The sequence below is a fragment of the Oryza glaberrima genome, chromosome 2 (genome assembly GCF_000147395.1).
Source record: "Oryza glaberrima chromosome 2, OglaRS2, whole genome shotgun sequence".
Lineage (NCBI taxonomy): Eukaryota > Viridiplantae > Streptophyta > Magnoliopsida > Poales > Poaceae > Oryza > Oryza glaberrima.
Window position 1 is genome coordinate 9,791,350 of NC_068327.1, and position 23,078 is coordinate 9,814,427.

The 23,078-nt window shown below is 41.2% G+C and overlaps 2 protein-coding genes across 2 annotated transcripts; both read left to right on the forward strand.

Moving 5' to 3' along the window:
* Window positions 1-1,664: 1,664 nt before the first annotated feature.
* On the forward strand, window positions 1,665-6,801 carry LOC127764531 (protein FERTILITY RESTORER RF2, mitochondrial). Its single transcript, XM_052289419.1, has 5 exons — window positions 1,665-1,910; window positions 2,822-2,912; window positions 4,475-4,548; window positions 6,154-6,235; window positions 6,320-6,801. Exons 2-5 carry the CDS (start codon window positions 2,843-2,845, stop codon window positions 6,550-6,552), a joined length of 459 nt encoding a protein of 152 aa, XP_052145379.1. The 5' UTR covers window positions 1,665-1,910; window positions 2,822-2,842; the 3' UTR covers window positions 6,553-6,801.
* A 6,452-nt stretch (window positions 6,802-13,253) lies between these two features.
* LOC127761428 (peroxisomal fatty acid beta-oxidation multifunctional protein) lies at window positions 13,254-21,781 on the forward strand. The gene is made up of 18 exons (XM_052285720.1): window positions 13,254-13,499; window positions 13,589-13,660; window positions 14,431-14,493; window positions 14,597-14,653; window positions 14,804-14,871; window positions 14,972-15,053; window positions 15,162-15,217; window positions 15,579-15,881; window positions 16,282-16,368; window positions 17,102-17,276; window positions 17,462-17,583; window positions 17,820-17,983; window positions 18,849-19,103; window positions 19,618-19,739; window positions 19,859-19,980; window positions 20,091-20,239; window positions 20,822-20,960; window positions 21,426-21,781. Exons 1-18 carry the CDS (start codon window positions 13,403-13,405, stop codon window positions 21,471-21,473), a joined length of 2,181 nt encoding a protein of 726 aa, XP_052141680.1. The 5' UTR covers window positions 13,254-13,402; the 3' UTR covers window positions 21,474-21,781.
* The last annotated feature ends 1,297 nt before the right edge of the window (window positions 21,782-23,078 follow it).

The following is a 23,078-nucleotide window of genomic DNA, read 5'->3' on the forward strand; positions in this document are numbered from 1 at the left end:
TCATCTCCAATATTGATTTTACCCCTACTTTTTAGGGTTTTCGTTTTTGCCCCCACTTTTTAATCGAACAATCTTTTTCCCCTATTTTGGATGGAGCAGTTAACGGTGTTAACTTTTTTATCAAAAGGACATTTATACCCATCTCCCATATTTATTCACTTATTGTGTTTTTGCCCCCAATTATCCTCCAGTTTACATATAAACGCATAATAAGGGTGAAGTAAATCAAGATTATTGTGCCATTCTTCCCAACAGGAGTAAAGATTTGGTAATAAGCTGATGTGGTTGGAGCAGCAAGCTGCAGCTTGTTTGGTTCAACCTCGTTTCTTATTCTTGCTGTTGTCAGGAACATCTGGGGTGGTAGGCGTCACCTCGAACGGCTGGGAGGACGAGCCGGCGAACTGGCTGAAGCCCAGCTGCCGGCCGGAGATGACCAGCTTGGGCGGCGCGAATGGCCCGAACTCGACGGCAGCTGGCCTGCTGGCACTGCCCTTCTTCTTCCCTGGCTTGGCCTGCCGATCAGCACGAGGAGCTTGAGCACCTCGTCCGTCTCCAGCCTGCACCGCGGTGGCGCCTTGTTGCCGGCGTCGGCAGATGATGCAGCGGCAGCGCCGCCTCCGAACGCCGGAGCTGGAAGCGAAGCCACCGTTCGGCCAGCACCCTCTCGGCCGCCGCCGCCTAGCCCTCTCCCCGCCGCTCGCTCCCCGCCGCCAGGCAGCCACCCGCTCCCCACCGCCTAGCCGCCGCTCCCCGCCGCCTACCCTTCCCCTGCTCGCCGGTGGGAGGAGCTGCACCCTAGCTGTCGCCGCCGCTTGGTAGAATCGCGAGAAGAAAGAGGAATCGTGAAGACTCTCTCCTATGTTAGTAGATATTTGCTAGGGGTAAAAAGGTAAAACACAAATTCGAAAAATATTTATTTCCTTTACTTCTCTAGTTTTTTACTGCCATCTACTCGGTCCCACTAACTTACATCCAAAACAGGGGTAAACGGATTGTTTGGTTAAAAAAAGTGGGAGCAAAAACAAAAACCCTAATAAGTAGGGGTAAAATCAATATTAGAGATAAAAGTGAGGGTAGAAACGAAATTGTCCCTTTAGTTATTGGTCTTATTCAAAAAATTATGAAATTATTTTTTTTTGTGATTTGCTTTATTATCAAAAGTATTTTAACATGACTTATCCGTTTTTATATTTGCAATTTTTTTTAAATAAGACGAATGGTCAAATGTTACGAGAAAAACGTCAAAGCGACTACTAATTTGAAACGGATGTAGGAGTATTCAGGGTATGTATGAGAAGGTGGAGAAAAAATATTGAGGTCATCAGTTGGAAAACAGATTAGTATAAATTTTTAATCAATTTTTCAATAGATTTTTTTTAATAAAAACACACCATTTAACCGTTTCGTGTATATGAAAAATGAGGAATCTTTTCTTCCAATATAATATAAAAGAACGCAGCCAATCGTTTATGGAACAATATATATTTTTTATGTTCTTTATTATATAAATTGTTTTTTCTCGTTTGTAGTATATCTGAAAAACTTCATCCCGTTTCACTATAACAGGAGTATTGAATTCTCTCTAGTTCCGCCACGTGTCCGCCAGAGGAGAGGGGTCCCACAGATCGGTGAAGGACTGCATTATTTTTCCCCTCCTTCTTCCCTGCGAGACACACGGCACGCCTCCTCCTTCGCCGCCGCCTACGACGAGGCTTTCCTCCTCTCTCCCATCGCCTTCCTCCTCTCCTCCCTTTCCTCCCAGGCGGCGGCGGCGGCGGCGGCGCCCTCAGCAGCAGGATCCACCCTCGCGCCACCCCAGGCCGGCCGATCCGATCCCCCAACGCGATCTTGTGGGGGGCGAGGCGCGGAAAGGTGGCCGCCGAATCGTCGCGTGGTTGGTTGGTCCCTAGGTGAGTAAGGGGTCAAGGGTTATTAGAGATTTCATGATTTCATCCCGTGGGCATGTCATCCTGCCTGTTGGAGAGTTTGATAAAGACGTGGTTTGCGATACTTAGGTGGGGGGAAGTAATTTGTGATTTTAGTTTGGAGAATAGGGTTTAATCTGCCGCAGCGGTTCTTTGTTTTGGGGGTAACCTGTACAAAGGTCATGCTAATCCCCTTCGTGGTCAATTTTTTTGGTTATTGGGAAATTTTCCTGAACCGTGCTCCCTGGAGAACCCTGCAAAAACAGGATCGTGTTGACGGCAGTGGTTAGCATTGTTAAAAATTGGGGATCATGGTTACTGTTCTACTTCCTCCGTTTCACAATTTAAGTCATTCTAACATTTCCCACATTCATATTGATGCTAATGAATCTAGATAGATTTATATGTATTCATTAGCATTAATATGAATGTGGAAAATACTAGAATGACTTACATTGTGAAACGGAGGGAGTAGGTTTTTTTTTTAATACTTATGGGGGTTAACACTATCTGTTGGATAAAATCCATCATCTTGATGATTGTTAGCTGCCCAATTGTTTAAAACTAACGGGTGTCGGGACGATTGAGGCGTTGAGCATGGGGTGTGATCTCGACTACACTTTTAAAAGCACTATGGTGATATCGGAGTTGTATGACAAGTATCATACTTATCAAACCTGTGTTGTGACTTAGGTGAAAGAAAGCAATACTGTATTATTTTTATACATATGATAACATTATCCCTGAGCATACTGTGTTGTTTTTCAAGCAGACAAACCAGGTTTAAGATGCCATGTATTTATGCACTCTAGTAAATAGTCATTTCATTTCGCAATCATTTGGCATGGCATTTCATTTCTTTTCATATGTGATAATGTTATGTTGCTCGATTGTAGGTCTTATTAAAAGCACCCTCAATGTCAACACTTGTCACATGCTCACTGCCAGGGGCTGTAACCACTCATGCATCAACTAGGAGATTTGGAGGTAAATAATTGGCTTTAAACATTTATAAATTTGCTTCATAGAGCAATTCATGAATTGCTGTCCTCAATATTGTTTCAAGATTTCACAATGTACAACTCTCCCTTTCCCGTTGTTACTACGTGTATTTGGCGCTATTTTCTTGGCGTCGAACTGTGCGACAGTTAAATCCATGGATTGAGAATCTGTAATACCTTATTATTTCTTAAATTCATCTGTGTTTGTTGACTTGCTCTCAATTTTGATGTCATAATAGTGCACTAAGAAAATTTAGATATGTTAGCATCCATTTGGACTATGCAATATAGTATCTTAACTAATTAAAAGATTGGTATTTTTCCAATAGTCACATCTTCACCCCGCGCGGTTTTTTTCGTCCGTATTTTTTTTTCCCTTTTCACTGTTTTTTTTCTTTCCTTTTTCTTTTCCGTTTTCCCATCCGTCTGTCTTCTTTTTTCTTCTTTTTCGCCGTTTTTTTCTTTCTTCTTTTCTTTTCCGTTTTCTTCCGTCTTTTTTTCACCGGTTTTTCCTTTCTTTTTCTGTCCTTTTTGCCTTCTTTTTCTTTTTTTATTCGCCTTTTTTTCGGTTTTTATTTTTTTCGCCTTATTTTCCAATTGATTGAAAAATCGATTCCCCACTACTCCTTCATCTTCCCATGATTTTCTCTTTCAACTCTGTTTTAATTCAACGGATTTAATCTCTATTTAAAAGTCACCGTTTTTATCCCGAGTTTTGCCGATTCGCTCCGATTTGGATAAAAACGGAAAGAGCAGATCGACTGTATAAAAGCCATCAACCAAGATTGAGAAAGATTCGATCGGAATTGATGGGAGGACCGTTTCTGGCATTGTATGGACATGAGATGTTTTCACCGTTTTCTGGAGGTTGAAGACGACAGTCAGCTATGCGAGCCATAACTACAACTCCACTTATGGGTTAGGTCGAAGAGAAGCATGCTATGGGTTAGGTCAAAGAGAAGCAGGCCAAGTAAAGGGAGGTGGCGGTCTAGGCTGGAACTAAAAAGGAAGAAAAGGAAGAAAGAAATAAGGGAATAAGCTTTTGGTCTAAAAGCAAAGAGTAAAATGTATAGCAATCTGAAAAATATTTTTACCCGTTGCAACGCACGGGCATTTTTTCTAGTAATATACAAATATGACAAGTAGCCCGATTATTACCTGTCTGCCTGGTCTTTTTGCTATATGAATCCACCATGACTCAGTTTCAAGTTCAAAGAGACATATGTGCCTGTGCCTCCCATGGTGAGTCTGTTTAAACTTTAAACAAGTCATGGATGTTTTTACACATTCCTTTTTTAGACCACCCTTGTGTTTATGTTTAAGAGGGTTCTTTATGGAAATTGGTAAACTATTTCATTTTCCAAATCATAAGTTCACATAACATGTGGTTTGGGAATTAGGGTCGAAATCACATCATTAGTGCTCGTCTGATCAGGTTCTTGTTGATCCTCTTTTGCCAAACAATGTTTCACACTTTCACTGTGTACTAATTTTCCATTATGTTCCCTATTGAAGAAGGCTTATTTATATTCACCTTGCTCTGGGCAGGTTCGCAATTTCAGACATCTCAAGCTAGCTGCATCTCATTTAAAAGGGAAGTGTCTGCGAAAGCAGTATTAAGAGTAAGTTGGAATATTTCATAGATTCATGTCTACCTCTATCTTCCTATAAACAAAATTGAGTGTTCAATCCCTACAAACAAATTTAGTGTTTACTGTTTGGTTAACTTATTATGAGTTCATGACATTAAGACATTTGATCAATAACCAAATTGGCCCGTATCACCCTCTTTTAATTATATACTATTATAGGTTCTACAGAAAATTTGAATTAGGAGTAATTACTATGAAATATGCCTGTTAAAATGGTTTAGTTCAAAATACAGCAGATAAGGAATTTACCATGCTTGATTGGGTTATTGGTTATACCCTTCCTAGCTAGTACTAATCATTAAATCATAGTGCTCAATAGGTGCATATCTCATGGCATGTGCATACCTTTAAAAATAAGGTGCTTTGAATAGTTTATTAGTAGGATAATTGCATCAGTACCACTAAGATTTTGATGGTTGGTAATAAATACTATCAAAACATTTCACCTCCAATATATAACAGCAAGTTGGTTTAAAAATTCAAAAAAACCCTCTCCTGTTACATTAGAAGGTAACGGTGCTAGATAAGGGTGATTTATTGATTTTGTCCTTCCGTGAATATTGAATTGCTGCCCTACCAAACCTCACATCTCCCCAGCAGCCTGTAGTAGCAGTTTCCGGTGGCATCATTAGTGTAGTGGATGGCGCTGGAGGTGGCCAGGTGGGCAACCAGTCAGTGGAGCAAAGGGATGTGGGCGGTCAAGGCATCAGAGCGTCCGCAGCCTGGCCGAGACCCCCCACCTCTGAGTGGCCTCACCATGAAGGTGTGTGTGAGCAGTCAGCAGTGTTGCTGGGCTGAGCGCATTGGCTGTGGATGCATATACAACCAGGCTGAGGACCGCACTGCCAGGTGGCCTCAACATGGGGTTGTGCAGATGTTGACACAGGTCCTAGGTGGAGCCTGATAAGATCATCAGAGCGTCCGCAGCCTGGCCGAGACCCCCCACCTTTGAGTGGCCTCACCATGAAGGTGTGTGTGAGCAGTCAGCAGTGTTGCTGGGCTGAGCGCATTGGCTGTGGATGCATATACAACCAGGCTGAGGACCGCACTGCCAGGTGGCCTCAACATGGGGTTGTGCAGATGTTGACACAGGTCCTAGGTGGAGCCTGATGAGATCAATATCACAAGAACATGCTTTTCCTGGTTTCTTGCTTCCTTCTTAGCACGGTAGATTGAGCAGCCAAGCCAAGTTGTGTCACCTCCATGATGAACAACAGAGCAAGCAATGGGTATTGCAGTCATTCTGTGTGGTAAAAAAAAAGAAGTCAAAACCGAAATAGGAACAAAGCATGACAGGGAATGAAAATGTTTTGATGATATTTATTGGGACCACTGAAACTCTGGTGGTATGGATGCAGTTTTCTCTTAATAGTAGTTCTAAAAGAAGCAATATTATCCTTGGTACATGGCGAATCAAAATGATTAATATATATTCTGAATTATTCATGATGCTTTACCTCCAGTTACTGAACTTCAAAACTGATGAAAGGGAAAAATGCTAGCTTGCTTATCTGCATACTTCACTGTCAGATCTTCTCATTGACTGCTTTTTTGTGCGAACGGTATTGACAACAGAGCGTAAGATGCAACGCCACTCAGACCCAAAGTGCTCAGCGGAAATCTTCAACTGCAACCGTCAAACGATCTGACCCCAAAGGTAGATCTGCCTCTAATTGAATTTTGTTCTATAGGTGGCAGGAACGCAATTGCTTAATTTCACTTTCTGTCCTGTGACTTTCAGGAAAAACTCAGGGGCCAAAATTGGATGATGGGAGCGGTGGTTTCCCTCCATTTCGTTTCGGCAAAGGTGGTGGTGGCGGCGGAGGTGGTGGAGGTGGCAGCAACTACTTCGGTGGATTCCTTCTCTTCGCCTGTGTGTTGCTCCTAGATTACCTGAAGGAGTTTGAGAAAAATCTGATTGCTCGAAGGCAACGCGCTGGATATGATGCAAACAATGATATGTTCCAACAATAATTGTTAACTTGTTAGCACTACCCTATCAGTTGATCTGTAAAACTCTACAAGAGTTCCTGCCGTGCATGTTTATTTCGTTCACATTACCGGTAGTAAATCATGGCTTGACCTCACCGAGAGGAAGCTCAGCTGCACTGGACCCAGCTACTGGAAATGTGAGTCCAGTGCTGTGGTACATCAAAATGGACCGTGTTATTACAGGTGTTGAAATTGGAATGCCTTTTGGAATGTTGAATCGTAAATTGACCATTTTGGACGGTGTTTTCCCTTGGTTTAGGCCTTGTTTAGTTCTAAACTTTTTCTTCAAATTTTCAACTCTTCTATCACATTAAAGCTTTTCTACACACATAAACTCCCAACTTTTCCATCACATCGTTCCAATTTCAATCAAACTTTCAATTTTGGCATGAACTAAACACATCCTTAAAATAACTAAAATGTTGGAAATATGCTAGTCAGTGGACGGATTTCACACTGAATTTCTCAGATGGAGTCTGAAAACTTTTGGAATCTGAAAGCCCTCAACATGACTTCCTGGACCATGGCGTGCGCCATGTGATGATCTGAAAGCACACATGTGGCGGAGTGCGTGGTTTCGCCGGGGTTTCATGACAACTTCTCTGGGGTTTTATGACAACTTCCCATCTGAATTCCTCAGACTTGACGAGGACTTGACTTGCTTGTTGGTCTCGTCTCGTCTCGTCCTTTTTTGAAGGAAGTTGCTATGATGTTCTCTTCTAATCTTCTTCTTTTTTTTTTTGACCCAGCATGTTTATCACAAAAACGTGCAGTCTTTAGATTAGAAAAAAAAACAGTCTTCATTGTAGATTTGTAGTCAAGCACACTAATTAGGGCGTGACGAGAAATTAACATCTTGTCAGAAGTTCCTGTTGTGTTCAACATCTGTGAGTATGTCACTCAGGCAGTTCATGGACAGGTATGAACTCCGAAGTCAAGGATGTGTTTGGATGGAGGGATTGGCTGGGATAGGATATGGCCGCCCAAACTTTAGAGGTGTTTGGATGGTGGGCGGTACTGGGATATGGCCACCCCCTAGGGAATATTCCCTCCAGATGCCGGCTCTGTGCATCCGGCCGATTCGGCCGGACGGGGCGGCCCAGGACCGCGCACGACTTGCGCATGTGAAGTGGTCGCGTACCCTCATCTCCTCCCATCCTTTTCTCTCTTTTTTCTCCTCTGTTCTCACCGGTTCACAGTGGCAAACCCTAGCTCTCCTCCCTCATTCGGCGGCGCACCAGGCGGGGTGGTTCGGCGGAGCGGGTGGCCGCGCCGGGGACGAGCGGCAGGCGGGGCGGGCGGCAGGTGTCGGCGGCGCGGGTGCTCGCCCTCTAGCGGTGCGGGCGGAGGGAACCGGCGGCGCGGCGGCGACTCCAGGCGGGGTAGCGGCGACTCCAGGTTGGGCGGCGGCGACTGCAGGCGGCACGGCGGCAAGTCCACGCGGCAGCTGCGGCGACGAGTAGAAACAACATCACTCTCTTTGCATTCATCCTCGTTTGAAGGTATACTACAAATCTGAGCATTGTTCTTGTTTTTTGGGGATTGATTTGTTCAGATCTGAGTGCTACAATAGTTTCTAAGCATGGGCATGAATGATTATAGAGTGCTATAGTTGTTGTTTTGTGATATTTTGTTCAGATCTAAGTGCTATATGTTGTATGACTCAATATATGTGTGCATGAATGTGGTAGACCTGATTTGGTCAAACTTCGGCATTGTAGATGGACAGCAGAACACAGTTTCTGATTTATGCGGCTGCATCATACATGTTGTTGTCAATGATGGCTATGGTTATCGAGTCTAGAAATAAGAAAAGGAAAAGGGTTGCAAGGAGAGAAGGAATTACCTATGGGCCAATAGATGAAAGAGATAGGAAAAGATTTGATTATCTCAATGACAAGATTTGGAAAAACGATACCATATGTGTGAACATGCTAAGGCTTAAAAGAGCACCTTTTTTCCGTTTTTGTAAACTTTTTAGGGATCATGGCATGCTTGTGGATACTATACATATGCCTGTTGAAGAGCAAGTGGCTATGTTTTTACATACAATTGGGCACAATGTTAGAAATAGGGTAGTTGCCACTAATTTTTATAGGTCCGGTGAAACTGTTAGCCGATATTTCAACCTAGTCCTTCATGCTGTTGGTGAGCTGAGAAAGGAATTAATAAGGCCACCCTCAATAACGACTCCTTCAAAAATATTAGGGAACCCAAGGTGGGATCCTTATTTTAAGGTATGATCCAAACCCAAGAAAGCAAAGACTGCTGCTGCAATTGAAGAGGAAGGGCTGATAGGCGCATTTAAATCTGTTGGTGACAAGCTTGCTGGAGCAATAGTTGAAGCTGGAAAAGAGGCTGCAAAATCTAACAATGAGCTGCCCGATAACCTGTATGAGAGTGTGCATAGCATTCCAGGGTTTGAAGATACACATCTTGCTCATTATCATGCACATCTAGTTGACAATCCTCCAACTGCAAGGGTGTTTGTTACCCTTGCATTTGCTCACAAGGTCACTTGGGTTGCAAGATATATTGCCACCACTTTTAATGGGTGAACTGTGTTGTGATGGTTGTGTGATGCTGTTGGTAGTTGCCCTGTGTTCAACCTTCTTTTGCATACTCAGACAATGAACTATGAGTATTGTGTGATGGTATCTGTTAGATGGTAATAGGCCTGCATTCAACCTTCTTTTGCATACTTAGACATTAAACTATGAGTATTAAGTGTGATGACATTTGGTAGATGGTAAATAGGCTTGTGTTAGCCTACTTTTGTCCCTAAACCAGTCACTTGTATTGGATGTATGGTTGATGGTAAAATTCAGATGTGGTGGTTCCATTGGATGATGGTTAATTGATATATTTTTGCATATTTCATTTCTGGGAGCATATGGCGTGTTGTATGTGTGTGCTCCCCTCCTGTTATGTGTGCTAACTGGTAACACATATGCATGTTAAAAATTTCTGAAAAAAATTGTCTTGGGTTCATGATCCATGGACAAATATGCAGACAAGTAACATGAATGCTCGTGAGCATCTTGTTTAATTTTAATTTTCTGTTCTCAAGGTAGACAACAAATACGTTATGCATTTGATTATTTGTACATGCAACCATCCAATTTTCCAAAGTATACCAGGTAGGAGGTATTCTCACCATTTCCATCCAAAAGGTGATGACAACACTCATCTATCCTACTAAACAAAAAATTGGCTCACCATATCCACCTTTTATCCATCCAACCAAACAAAAACTTGGCTCATCCCATCTATCCAACCAAACAAAAAACTGGATGGCCATATCCTAAAAAACTGGATGGCCCAATCCCATCCACCCTTGACCACCATCCAAACACATCCCAAACCATTTTCCGCCCTATTTAGATCCCACCTCAAAATTTTTCACCCTGTCACATCGAACGTTTAACATTTGCATGAAGTATTAAATATAGGCAAAAAAATAACTAATTATACATATTACGACTAATTTGCTAGGCGAATCTTTTAAGCCTAATTGCTCAATGATTTGACAATATGGTGCTACAGTAAACATTTGCTAATGACGAATTAATTAGGCTTAATAAATTCGTCTCGCGGATTACTGACGGATTATGTAATTAGTTTTTTTATTAGTGCCCAAATACCCCATACGATACCCTATATAATATTTAATGTGACACGTCAAAACTTTACGCCTCTCATCTAGACACCCCCTTAGTGTAGGGTACGGTAGGAGTTGGATCACTTAATTGGCTTGCCAGGTTGAGAATATTGAATTCTTGACTGATTATATGACTGGAAAGCGATTTGTTTGTGTATCTTATAGGACTAGCCTGGCTGTTTTTAATTCAGTAATTGTAGACATGATTAACATACAATTTTGTTATATATTTATCGATAAATTTTCTCCTAAAAATTTGACAGATATAATTACAATACAATCGTGGTATAATTAATGTAACTTGTACGTAACTTTCACATAATTTTGAAATATTATATTTGTTTCAAAATTTTTTGCAAGTGAAGAAAGAAAAAAGTCCAACGCACACACATGTGGGAGGATTCGTTTCTACAACTTCCGTTTCACCGAAATAGCGTTTTATGGAGAGATTTTTAAAAGTTACATATAAGTTATATTGTAGTGATATGCAAGTTACAATATAATTATATTATGATTATGCTATAATTATAATTTTTTTGGAAGGAAATTTGTTCAAGTGATCCCCTCAAGGTTGCTGTCAGAAAGACACGAAAAATGTCATCTTCGTGGATTGCGACTTCCGACGGTTCAGCAACACAACATGTCCACGTCACACTCCTAACCAAATATACTCATCCGACAACCAAGATATTTCATGTTCATTTATGTACCTATGTCGATAAAATCGCGGCCGTCCGGGGGCTCCGATCCGACGGCCAGGGCTGCACCGCTACCGCCACGACGTATACGAGACATATAATAGCGGTGCCCCGTACGCAACCCCACCGCGTAGTACGTATTTGGCTCGGCCTGCGTCGAACGTGAGCCGTCCGATCCACTTTGGACGGCGGGGGATAGGTCGTAGTAGAAGAGATCGCATTGGAGGAAGCGTGCCTCCGACGGCTCGTTCGAGTTTCCGGACGAAACAAAACACGGGAGCTCTCGCTTCTCATCTCATCTTATCGTTTTGGTTACTTGCTTTTGCTTGCGTGGTAGTCTGACTGTCTGACCATACCGCACGTACTGTCTCCGTCAAAAAAAAAAAAAAAATCTAAAACTGGATGTGACATATTTTAATATAATAAATCTAAACAAAGATATGTTGATTTATAGTATTAGGATGTGCCGTATCTAATACTTAGTGTTTTATGGGACGGAGTCACGGAGGAAGTACCTACTAATACTTTTTTCTTTTAAAAAAAATTCTATGTATTTTTCCCACAATTCCGTTGAATTATTGCCGTATGGAGCGAAAGTCGTTTTTTCCGGAACAGTACTATGTATATATTGTATTAAATCAAGGAGAAAAAAAGGGGTATTGTGATGCTGGAGTTAAAAAGTTTTTTCTTTGCTGTACCTGGTTAAATAGTGAGAATTGAAGGGGGGTGTCTAATTACGCGCGTCTTGCGTCATTGCATACGCTAAGCATATGAGGAGAGTTGGCAATAGGGTCATTTTTTTAATCTTCCTAAATGTTTCTCCGATGGTTAAAGGCCATTTTGGTTGGATAGGGAGAGTCACGTGCATATTATTCGGGTGATTAGCTAGGTTGGATTGGCTTGATTAAATACCGTTTTTAGCTAACAGTCTTCACGGGTAACTAAATAAACAAAATACGCCTTCATTTCCTTATATATTGCCCGTTTGAGCTAACCAACGTCGGGTCCAGATCCTTTAGAGTTGGGTATAACTCTACCGGGTGGAGTTGGCCAAATCTGTGCCATTCAGCATACTTCAAGGGCTGGGATTAAGCCACATTAATTTATACTTAAAAACCAGTAACTGACCATGCAACAAATAATCTTGCATCAACAGCTTGTCACATATCATTTTTACTGTATAATTAGCACAAAAAATTCAAGATTCATCTATTATTTAAAAAATCATACACATTAATATTGATATGGTTCGCTGTTTGCATATATGTAAAAGCACTATGTTGATATACACTGACTGCCGCTTTAGAGTTGATCGACTATATCTGTTGTTTGGGGAATAACAAAATGTTGTTCTGTTACATTTTTTTGGGGTGAGAACTTAATCAAATCGCTATTATTGAGCAAACACATGAAAAAACTAAGTCATAACCATTAATTTAAGGAGTTAATTTATTAGGTGAAATTTCCTTCAAAAAAATTTATTAGGTTAAATTGATGAGGAATGATCTCAGCCGTAGGAAACAATGGATAGCACAGATTTGGCCAACTCCACCTAGTAGAGTTATACTCAACTTCAGGGGATCCAGACCCAACCAACGTCATAAAAAAGATTGAAGGATCAAGGGAGTACAACATAACTCTTCGATACCCAACGCTTTACTAGGGGATACGTAGATGAATGAATACTATACACTATATAGAAATGGTAGATGCATATATTTAAAATATGTGAAAATGATGTAGAGATAATGATTTATATTGTTTGTATATTAAGTTCTAAAAATAATAATAAAAATAATATGTCATATTTGCATGATATTTAACATATTGATATTTTCATAATTGCTAATGGGTGATGATGTGACGTATTTACATGTTGAGATCTAGAAGTTAGTTGATATCAACTCTACAATAAGATAAGATAACAATATGTTAAAACAGATCTAAATTATTTTCTATGCCTTTTACACTAGGGACTTGTTTCATTGTGACACTTCACAAAAAGCATTCGAATAAAAAAGATAACAAAATATTATAAGATATACATATAACATATTATACCTGCATAATAAATGATAGGACTCGGTTTTGTCGGTACGATTGTTGGTCACTACTCATAATCATTATGAGTACAATATTAGTAGTGAAAATCGTGATAAACATTATTGATGACGTGAATAATAATAAAAGATTAGAGCTTAAAATACATAACACGTGGTCCTAGTGGTTGCTACTGGGTATTTGGACTCTTCCTCGCAGAGACATCAACTTCCTCCCAATCAGCCGCTGCTACTACTAGTACTACTAGCCTATTTCGTCTTCCTCTTTCAGAGCCTCCCGGATAAATACCCCAACTCCTCCCTCCCCACGCTCCCCCTCCCGACTCCGAGAGATTACTTCCTCCACCTTCCGTCTCCTCTTCTCCCCCCATCTCTCTCGATCGAGCGAACGAAGAACCCTAGGTCATCGATCCATGGCGGGGGCGATCCGCGTCACCATGGAGGTGGGCGCCGACGGCGTCGCGGTCGTCACCATCTGCAACCCGCCCGTCAATGCGCTGCATCCCATCAGTAAGCCTCCTCGGTTCTTAATTTCGATTTCTTCTCTTTTTTTTTGTTTGCTCGTTTTGTTCTGATTCCGTGTGCTCCGATTTGGGTAGTCATCCAGGGATTGAAGGAGAAGTACGCGGAGGCGATGGATCGCGACGACGTCAAGGCCATCGTGCTCACCGGTGAGGCCTCCTGCCAATCGTTTCACCCCCACCCCCCCTTCCTGCGAAAAATTGATCAGAGAATTAGTCACCTGTATACAACAACTGAAATATCTGATTTGTCTGGTGTGGCGGTCGTCGAATCTCTGCTGATTTTTTTTTTTTTTTTACTTACTGATCGATTGCTGTGTACGGGTTGACGTAAGACGAGCGGCGATTTGTTTTGTTGTCTTGCTCGTGATTTTGTTAGATGTGTATGGTTTAACTGGATCAAGCTATCTTTGGTCTGTTGTTCTGAGTGGTTGTGGAGTAGTCGCTATCCTATCATTTGTGCTGATCTTGGTCAACTGCGTTAATGAGTGGGCCGCTCCAGCTGTACAAGATTTGCTTTCCTGGTGGCCTGGAACTCTAGTGGAGCTGCTGAACTGTAAATGATGAATGTCGGATGCTAATCCGGTAACCTCACCAAAGTAGAAACTGCAGCAATGGCAAGTTATATATAACCCTTGGCAAGTTATAGATCAGAAGGAACCCACTTAGTTCTGTACAGGCCCCCTAGGAGATATTTTTTTTCTTCAAACGGTCTTTGCTATTAATGGGTAGGGAATAGCTTGTCCTGAATTCAAGTTGTACATGCCTACCAAACTTTTGGTTGAAATGTGCCGTTGTGCATTTTAGGAACGCAAGAGTGAGAAAGGGGATTGTAATAAATTTTAGTTTGTGGAAGTTGCTACTTTATTTGTTTGTCATACCTGTTGCTTTCCTCCTAAATTATGTTCAATCCTTACTAGGTGCTGGAGGCAAATTTTGTGGAGGCTTTGATATCAATGTGTTCACAGAAGTTCACAAGACTGGTAAATGGTCCTGTCATATGTACATGTGATTAATCTTTTGCTCCGAGCATGTTTCTTATGGCATATTGCTCACTTTCATTACAAACATGACATTGGCTTGCAGGAAATGTATCTCTTATGCCTGATGTATCTGTTGAGCTTGTGTCGAATTTGATGGAAGGTTGGCCATCTCTACTTCCTATTTTTGTCATAGTTTCTCACTCCCTCTTATATCACCAACATGAGTGCTGGCATCCTTTGTGTATATGTGTTTAGTTCTTACCAAGATTATTATGCCTGGATCTGACTATAGAACTATTTATATGTGCAGCGGGCAAAAAGCCTTCAGTTGCTGCCATTCAAGGCCTTGCTCTTGGTGGTGGTTTGGAGTTGACCATGGTATGTGAATTGTTATGCAGAATATTTATCAGTTGATCCCTAACCTTGCTCAAGGGTGTAATCTAAATTATGTTTATTACATAAATGACAAATTCTTCAGGGTTGCCATGCTCGGATATCCACCCCTGAAGCTCAACTTGGACTACCAGAGTTGACTCTGGGCATAATTCCTGGATTTGGAGGTATTAGTGTTTCTTTCTATGTCAGATTGAACTAGTGCTCCACTATTCTACATCCCTTGCTTTGTATTAGTTCATATCATGATCTGATTAAGTTTGCTTATTATGAAGGAACCCAGCGTCTGCCAAGGCTTGTAGGTCTGCCCAAAGCAATAGAAATGATGCTGGTGAGTCTAATATATCATCTGCCTAAGTTAATTAATTGGTCACACTCTCCTAGTAGCATTCTTTCTATCTAATACAGTTTTTGGTCAAAAGCTAAAAAATGTTCCAACTAGACAATCGGCCATGTTTTTGCAAATATTTTTTCTTTGGCAAAATGAGTTATATTCAGCTGATACAGTTTTAACATTTCCGAGGAACAAAATCAAAAACTGAAAAAGTATGCTCCATTTTAAATGGTTGATGCCTTGTACTCTCTACCTTCTATCCGATTTACTATCATACTTTTGGGTTATGGTTGTAATAATTCATGTCGAACACAATTTCATATTTTTCAACTTGGGATTCATGATGTTTTGTTCACAGCAATCAAAGTTCATCACAGCAAAGGAAGGGAAAGAACGTGGTCTTGTTGATGCACTGTGCTCCCCTGATGAGTTGATAAAGATATCACGCCTTTGGGCTCTGGAGATAGCTAATTACCGTAAACCTTGGATAAGATCTCTTGCCAGAACAGATAGGCTTGGTTCACTGTCTGAAGCTCGTTCTGTATTAAATAGTGCAAGACAGCAAGCGAAGAAGGTTGCAGCAAACTTGCCACAGCACCAGGCCTGCCTAGATGTTATGGAAGAAGGTGTACTATGTGGAGGCCATGCTGGTGTTCTGAAGGTTTGTACCTTCCAGCGTTCTCCATTTATCTTCCTTAAATATGAGACAGATGCAGCAAGTATGCCCATTTTGCACTACATTTAGCTACAAAGCTACCTGGGCACCTTTTTGACCTCATCGTATCGTGTGTACTGCGAATGTACTGGATGTTAGATGCGTTATTCTTGATAAGTTTAAAATCTTTATGAAAAATCAGGTCCATTGGGTGAAATTTTTAGAAGAATGTAGGTTTCATCTGATCTTTCTAGATTGACAAATTAGAATGGCATTTATGTTTAAATTGCTCTTAGGACATTGAAAACTGTACAGTAAAATGTACCAAGTTATATGCTTCTTTGTTTCTTCCACCATTAACTACAGCTGATGTGTTTATTTACTGAACATACCTTAATAAATGCAGGAGGCCAAGGTTTTCAAGGAGTTGGTGCTATCACCAACATCAAAGGCACTTGTACATGCTTTCTTTGCCCAGCGTTTAACCACAAAGGTTACCTTCTAGAGCATACAATATCATTTCTTTTTATGATGCACTTCATCATTTGTCACTGTTGTCTTTGATTTTGCATCAAATCATTAACTTTCTTACAAATACTTCTAATTCTTTTGATCTTCTAGATATGTTGCCAATGTTTAGTTACAGACTGTAGCACCTGTTCTTTTGAATGACATTACCTGGTCTTGTATTGGAATAAATCCATTTTGCAATCCTAAACTTTTCAAAAGTTTACTTGATCCTCTGAACTAGGAAATTGACTATGTATAAACCCTATACCTATAAAACCGTGCGGACTTGGTTGCTTCCAGAAGTTGTTGCAGTCGGGTTTTTTTAGTAGATCTATATGATCTTAGAGTGGATTTTGCCATGTTGGTACTCATGTCAGCATAAATATTTTAAGAATAAAGGAATAGGTGAGGAAAAAAGAGCTCCAATGACTAAATGTGGATGTCAAAATTCTTGAGCTGTATCACTATCACAAAAATCTAATGCATAGCTCGATCCTGTTTTTTCAACTTGTTTGTGGAGATGAGATTTTAAACCACATTACCTTGATATTTATATGGATGCTATGCAAGTAGGTTCATAGCCGGAATAATCTATATACAACGCATGGAACCCAAGTTTCTGCAGTCACAACACTTAATACGCCAAAATTTGTTTTACCTTTCTCTGTTATGGATTTCTTGGTGCCATTTTATGACTTATAGTTTATTGTGTGTAGGTGCCAGGTGTTACTGATGTTCAATTGAAACCTAGGAAAATAAGAAAAGTTGCTGTTATTGGTGGTGGTTTGATGGGCTCTGGAATTGCAACAGCTCTTCTTGTTAGCAATACATCTGTTGTGCTCAAGGAAGTAAATCCTCAATTCCTGCAAAGGGGACAGAAGATGATAGCAGGTCATTTTTGTTAAATTACTGCTGTGTTTCTTGGGATATTATTTGCCCTCCGTATTTATTTGAGATTTCCTTTGAGTTATACTGAATGCTGACCTTTTTTTTTTTGTTATGCTTGTGCTTTAGGATTATCTTTATCTGTTTTTTCAGTGTTATATTACTGATAAGTAGCAGAAATTATTTGACAGCTAATCTTGAGGGTCTAGTCAAGAGGGGTTCATTGACAAAGGACAAGATGAACAAGGCCATGTCGCTTCTCAAGGGTGCATTGGATTATTCTGATTTCAAGGATGTTGATATGGTCATCGAGGTAATCCCTCATATGTTTTATGGTTCAAGTTTGGCATAGTACTTCGTCTATAGTTATTGGAAGTCCCTCTGTTGGTTGATGAAGCATATGACCATGACAATGTATTGTGTTTATGATAATTAACATTGTTATTAGATAACTCATTTTATAGTTCTGTAATTCATGTACACTGTATTTTTCATGGCACACAATTGTTTGTTTAGTCTCTTATGACACTGTTTTTTTTCTTCTTGTAGGCTGTCATAGAGAAGATTCCTTTGAAACAATCAATATTTTCTGACCTTGAGAAAGTATGCCCACCCCACTGCATACTTGCAACAAACACATCTACCATCGATTTGAATGTTGTGGGCGAGAAGACAAATTCTCAAAATAGAATTATAGGGGCACATTTCTTTAGGTTTGTTATTTCTTATCTTATTGATTTTGATTGCAGCAGATCCTATAAATTAGCAATACGAAGTTGCCAACTTTTGAGTACACTTATGACCTATGCATCTAGATTACTGAAACCCATCTAACTGTGAAGTTCTCGACCATTCTTTCCAATCAAACTTATAATTTACGATGGAGTAGGAACTTATTTTCTTAGAAGAAATGAGAATGTGATGAGTATGTTAATGAAGGAAATATCCAGTGGGAACTCCTCAGTGTTTACATACAAAGTTACAAACCCTGCGTGAAAGTTCTCTATCGTACTCTTGTTTTTGGAGGGGGGTTTGGGGGGGGGGGGGGGTGCAGGATATAGGGAGATGAATGTTCACTTTTAATTTTCCGCACGATAGTTTATCTAAGGTCACTGAAAATTCAGTGTTGAGTTGTTGATTGTTGTTTATGGCACTTTTATCTGCAAAAGCATGGCTAATCATGATATCATGCGAAACCCAGTAGATATAACAGAATATAGGTAAGTCAATCCTTGAAATGCATGAATAATTGGTTCATTTTAACCATGTCTAACTGATCATTGTATCCCCGAAAGGCAAGCGGCAGATCAGTATGGCTTAAGTTAATTCTAAGTCAGATGCCTATGACTTCATAAGCTAGTAGCTTTTGCAAACTTGCAATAACTTTTTATTTGGGATATGTACAGTAGTAACTTATGTATGAGCATCACATAGAATGTATGGAGTAGGATATAGGCATTTATAAATAACAATAAGTTCTCTTTAGCCTTTCTGGTTTGGACATTATATCAAACAATTACACTGTACTTGTTTACTGTGAGACACCATGCTCAATTGCTCATGTTATGTTATTTCCAGCCCTGCCCATATTATGCCTTTGCTTGAAATTGTCCGGACGGAGAAGACATCACCGCAAGCTATTCTTGATCTCATCACAGTTGGGAAAATGATCAAGAAAGTCCCTGTTGTGGTTGGGAACTGCACAGGCTTCGCAGTCAATCGTACATTTTTCCCTTACACACAGGGTTCTCATCTTCTAGTTAGTATTGGGATCGACGTTTTCAGAATTGATCGAGTAATAAGCAGCTTTGGCATGCCAATGGGACCTTTTCAGTAAGTGTTCAACTCTATTTTGATACATCTTTATGTCGCACTAGATTATCATCACAAATATTAGTATTTGTATTGAAATTTGTTTAAATAGACAAAATAAGATAGGAAATATGTAGTTTGAATAAATTCATGGTTTGCGTTTTATGCCTTATTTATATATAGCTTATAGTGAACATTTTTTTAGTCCAATTCAATTTATTTTTGTGGGCTTTAGTACATCTTTTGAAATGTGATTGCATGCCTCCTCAATAACTCAATGGAGATCACATTTCCTTTAATTGTTGTAATGCAACATGTCACTTGTACCTTTGTGCATAAATATCTAATCATCTCAAATTGCATACCTTCTGTGCATGAACAATTAACAGCGAGATATTGTTGTGTGCCTTACCTAGATTATTTAAATGAACAGTGCAGTGCTGATCCGTTGTTGATTGACCTGTTTTTCTGTAATCATCATTCCCAAGGGTTTTTATATCTAATAAATCCCCCTCTTCCCTCTGCACTCCTGCAGACTGCAAGATCTGGCTGGATATGGAGTGGCATTGGCAGTAAAGGATATCTATGCGGCTGCCTTTGGAACAAGGAATCTTGATTCTAATCTGGTGGATTTGATGGTACAGAATGGACGGCAGGGTATGCTTCCTAGCCTGCTTTTTCTCCTGCGATGCTGTTGGTTGTAGCAGATAGGATGGATTGGACAAGAAACAGTAGTCAAACAAAACTTTGATGTGAAATTTCCCTGTATTTTATAGGAAAGAGCAATGGTAAAGGTTATTACCTTTATGAGAAGGGTGGGAAGCCGAAGCCTGACCCAAGTGTTCAGGTTGTGATTGACGAGTACAGAAGATGTGCAAAGACAATGCCTGGTGGAAAGGTTTCCCTCCTTCCCTGCCTGAGTCATGGATTTTTCATTTAAAAATTCCCATGCTATCCCAGCTGGTGATGGAAAAAATTTCTGACATGGAGACATTATCTTGCTTGCAGCCTGTTACTTTATCTGATCAAGATATATTGGAGATGATTTTCTTCCCAGTTGTTAATGAGGCATGCAGGGTCATGGATGAAAATGTTGTGATCCGAGCTTCTGATCTTGATATTGCTTCTATCCTTGGGATGGGTTTTCCCAAGTTCAGGTAAACAACTGTTGCTTAAGCTTAAGTTGTGTAGTATGTTATTAGCAGGTGACAATTTACGTTCACTTGCATGATCGTCTTATGTAACTAAATGCTAATAATTAGCATGCACTTGAAGTATGCCTTAGTTGTATCAATATTTAGATACTTGGATTGAGATGCATGTTTGGTTTGTGCACAAATATAACATATGGACTTAAAATTTTATCAGAACACTTCTAATATCTAAACATGAACCTTATTTAATCCTTAGGTAGGGTAGGGCTGCATGGCGTATATATCAAAATAAATTTATGTTGCTTTATAACGTGTTGTTTAGCACTTTAGCACTTGGAATTCCACCATAAGGTATTCCAAATGAGTGTTTATTGCTAAGTTCTGTTACATCATTGTCTAATACCAAACAACTCTCAAGTTTTATATTATTATGCATTCGTGTGAAGCTGTATAATTTTGTCAATCCATGATACTGTTAGCCGACAGTCCTCACATGTATATTTTGCTTTCCTTTTTCTTTTTGTCGCGCATAAAGTGTAGTGGTTATTCTGAGTGTTAGTTTAACCTTTGATGTTTTTTATGAAGGGGTGGTCTTGTCTTTTGGGCTGACACTATTGGAGCACCTTATATACATTCAAAGCTTAGCAAGTGGACTGAAATTTATGGCGACTTCTTCAAACCATCATCCTATTTGGAAGATAGAGCTAAAAGAAGCCTACCATTGGTACTCTCTCTCTTCTCTCTCTTCCTCTCTCACTCACACACAAAGACACAACGCAGTCTGTTTCTGATGGATACTTGGATAGTACCCGATCCTTGCCTTCCTAATTTTAGTATATGTGGAGTATAGCGGTTGCAATTATGAATTAGTATGCTATAGGCAAATAATTATAGATCTGCTTGTGTATGAGTGCATATGATTATTACAAACATTTGAGTAGTTTGATGTTCTCACTAGAAAGTATAAATAATCCTATTAGTACATGCAACGAACGAAGCCTCTGTGTCAGCACTGACCGCCTTGGTTCAAAATTGGTTACATGGTGGGACGACCACGGGCCCTGATCATACAGTTCGACTTTGATATTACTGCACCTGTTCATACGCTCATTCATTGTGCTTCTCGCTTTAGTGTTCTGTGATGCTCTATCAGCTTGTTCGATAATTAATCATGTTACAATCTCTGCAGAGCGCACCAAACGCAACCCAGCAGGCTTCGTCGAGGTCACGCATGTGAGATGCTATTTCAGCTGATGGCAGAATAATTGCTTGATGTGCATCGGCACCCTAGTTGACCCTCATATCTGGGACCTGAAAAAGGAGGTCAGAGCAGTGTTCACCCTGTAATCTCTTTTGGATATTTTGGCCTTTCCCATTTTCCGAACTGGGTTGCTATGGCGATCGGAGTAATAAATGTTGGCTACGGATGCCACAAAACTGTAACTATATAGCCGATAGCCTTTACTCCAGTGTTACATTAAAATGTATATGGTACTGTGATTTTTAACTGGTAGCAAAATAATATGCGTGCTCTCCGAATAGTCATCTCAGCTTCTCAGTTTATTTCACTTAAAACGTAAGGGGAAGGCAGTAATCTGACTCACCCAAGTTCGAACGTATTTGCTTTGTGTGAAGTCTAAAGTCTATCATGTATTGTGTTCGTTGTGCCCATCTACTAGGACCAAATGGAATTGTGGAACCAAGTCAGAGCATTTTACTCGCTCACTCACTCACTGATAAGTTTGAGATGTATTCAAATGTTCGAAAGCGATGAGTAATACACAAACAGACCATGAGAGATAACACAGTAAAACTTCCATTTGTGGTCTATATTATTTGTTGCAAAAGCATCATGAGGAATATTTGATCTCATCAAAGGCTCATCAAAGAGCAACAATGGCAGGAATCAAGTGACTTGTAACAGCCATATTATGGTGTATTTGTGACACATAATCAGCCATATTTAGTGGCTTAAATCTCCCTTAAATCCTAGGAGAAAACTAGGCTTACACATACAAATCCTCACTATAAAAGGGGGCATACTGAGATCAATAAAACACATCGTTCCCCGACCCCCGCCGCGTCATCAAGACCGGGCATGTCCCGGCCAAGACAAGCGGCGGCGGCAAGCCTAGCCGTCCCCCACCCTCGGGTGAGGGGGAGGCCTGAGCACGGGAAGTGAAGGGTCCAGGAGGTGGGGAGGAGGGTGCAGGGTGGCGGCGGTGGCGGTATCGGTGGCACCACGGCGTCGGCGGCATCACGACGTCAGAGGCAGCAGCCTCCGCTGCGGCGGCCGGCCACAGCCACACCGGCGCCCGACGGCGGCGGCAGCGGCGGCTGCACCCGGCCTCGACGGCGGCGACATCGGCACCAGCCTGGGCTGCGGCGGCCGAGCCCCAGCCTCGCTTCGCCCGGCGGCGGCCTTGGAAACCCCAAGGCGGTGGCGACTGTGGGCGGCGGCTGCTGGCGACGGCGGCCGCACGTCGGCACCCGATGGCGACGCCCGACGGCTGCGCGTCGGCTTTCCCCACGGTGGGCAGGCGGCGGCAGCAGATCGGAGGTGGCCTCGGTGGCTTGGGGCAACGGCGGCCGCGCGCCGGCGCACGACGGCGGCGCCCGTCGGTGGCGGCTTGAGGGGGAGGAAGGGTTAGGGTTTGCCTAACCGAACCCCCTCCCCTTCCTTAAGCCGACCGAGCCAGGCCGGCCCATTTGCCACCCACTGATGGGCCGCCACCCCCCGCGCCTCACCCCTCCCACCTCCGTGGACCGCAAGGGGTAGTGGGCCGAAACCTTTATTTCCGCCCATTACCCAATTATCTTTATAATTTCAGCATTTACATTT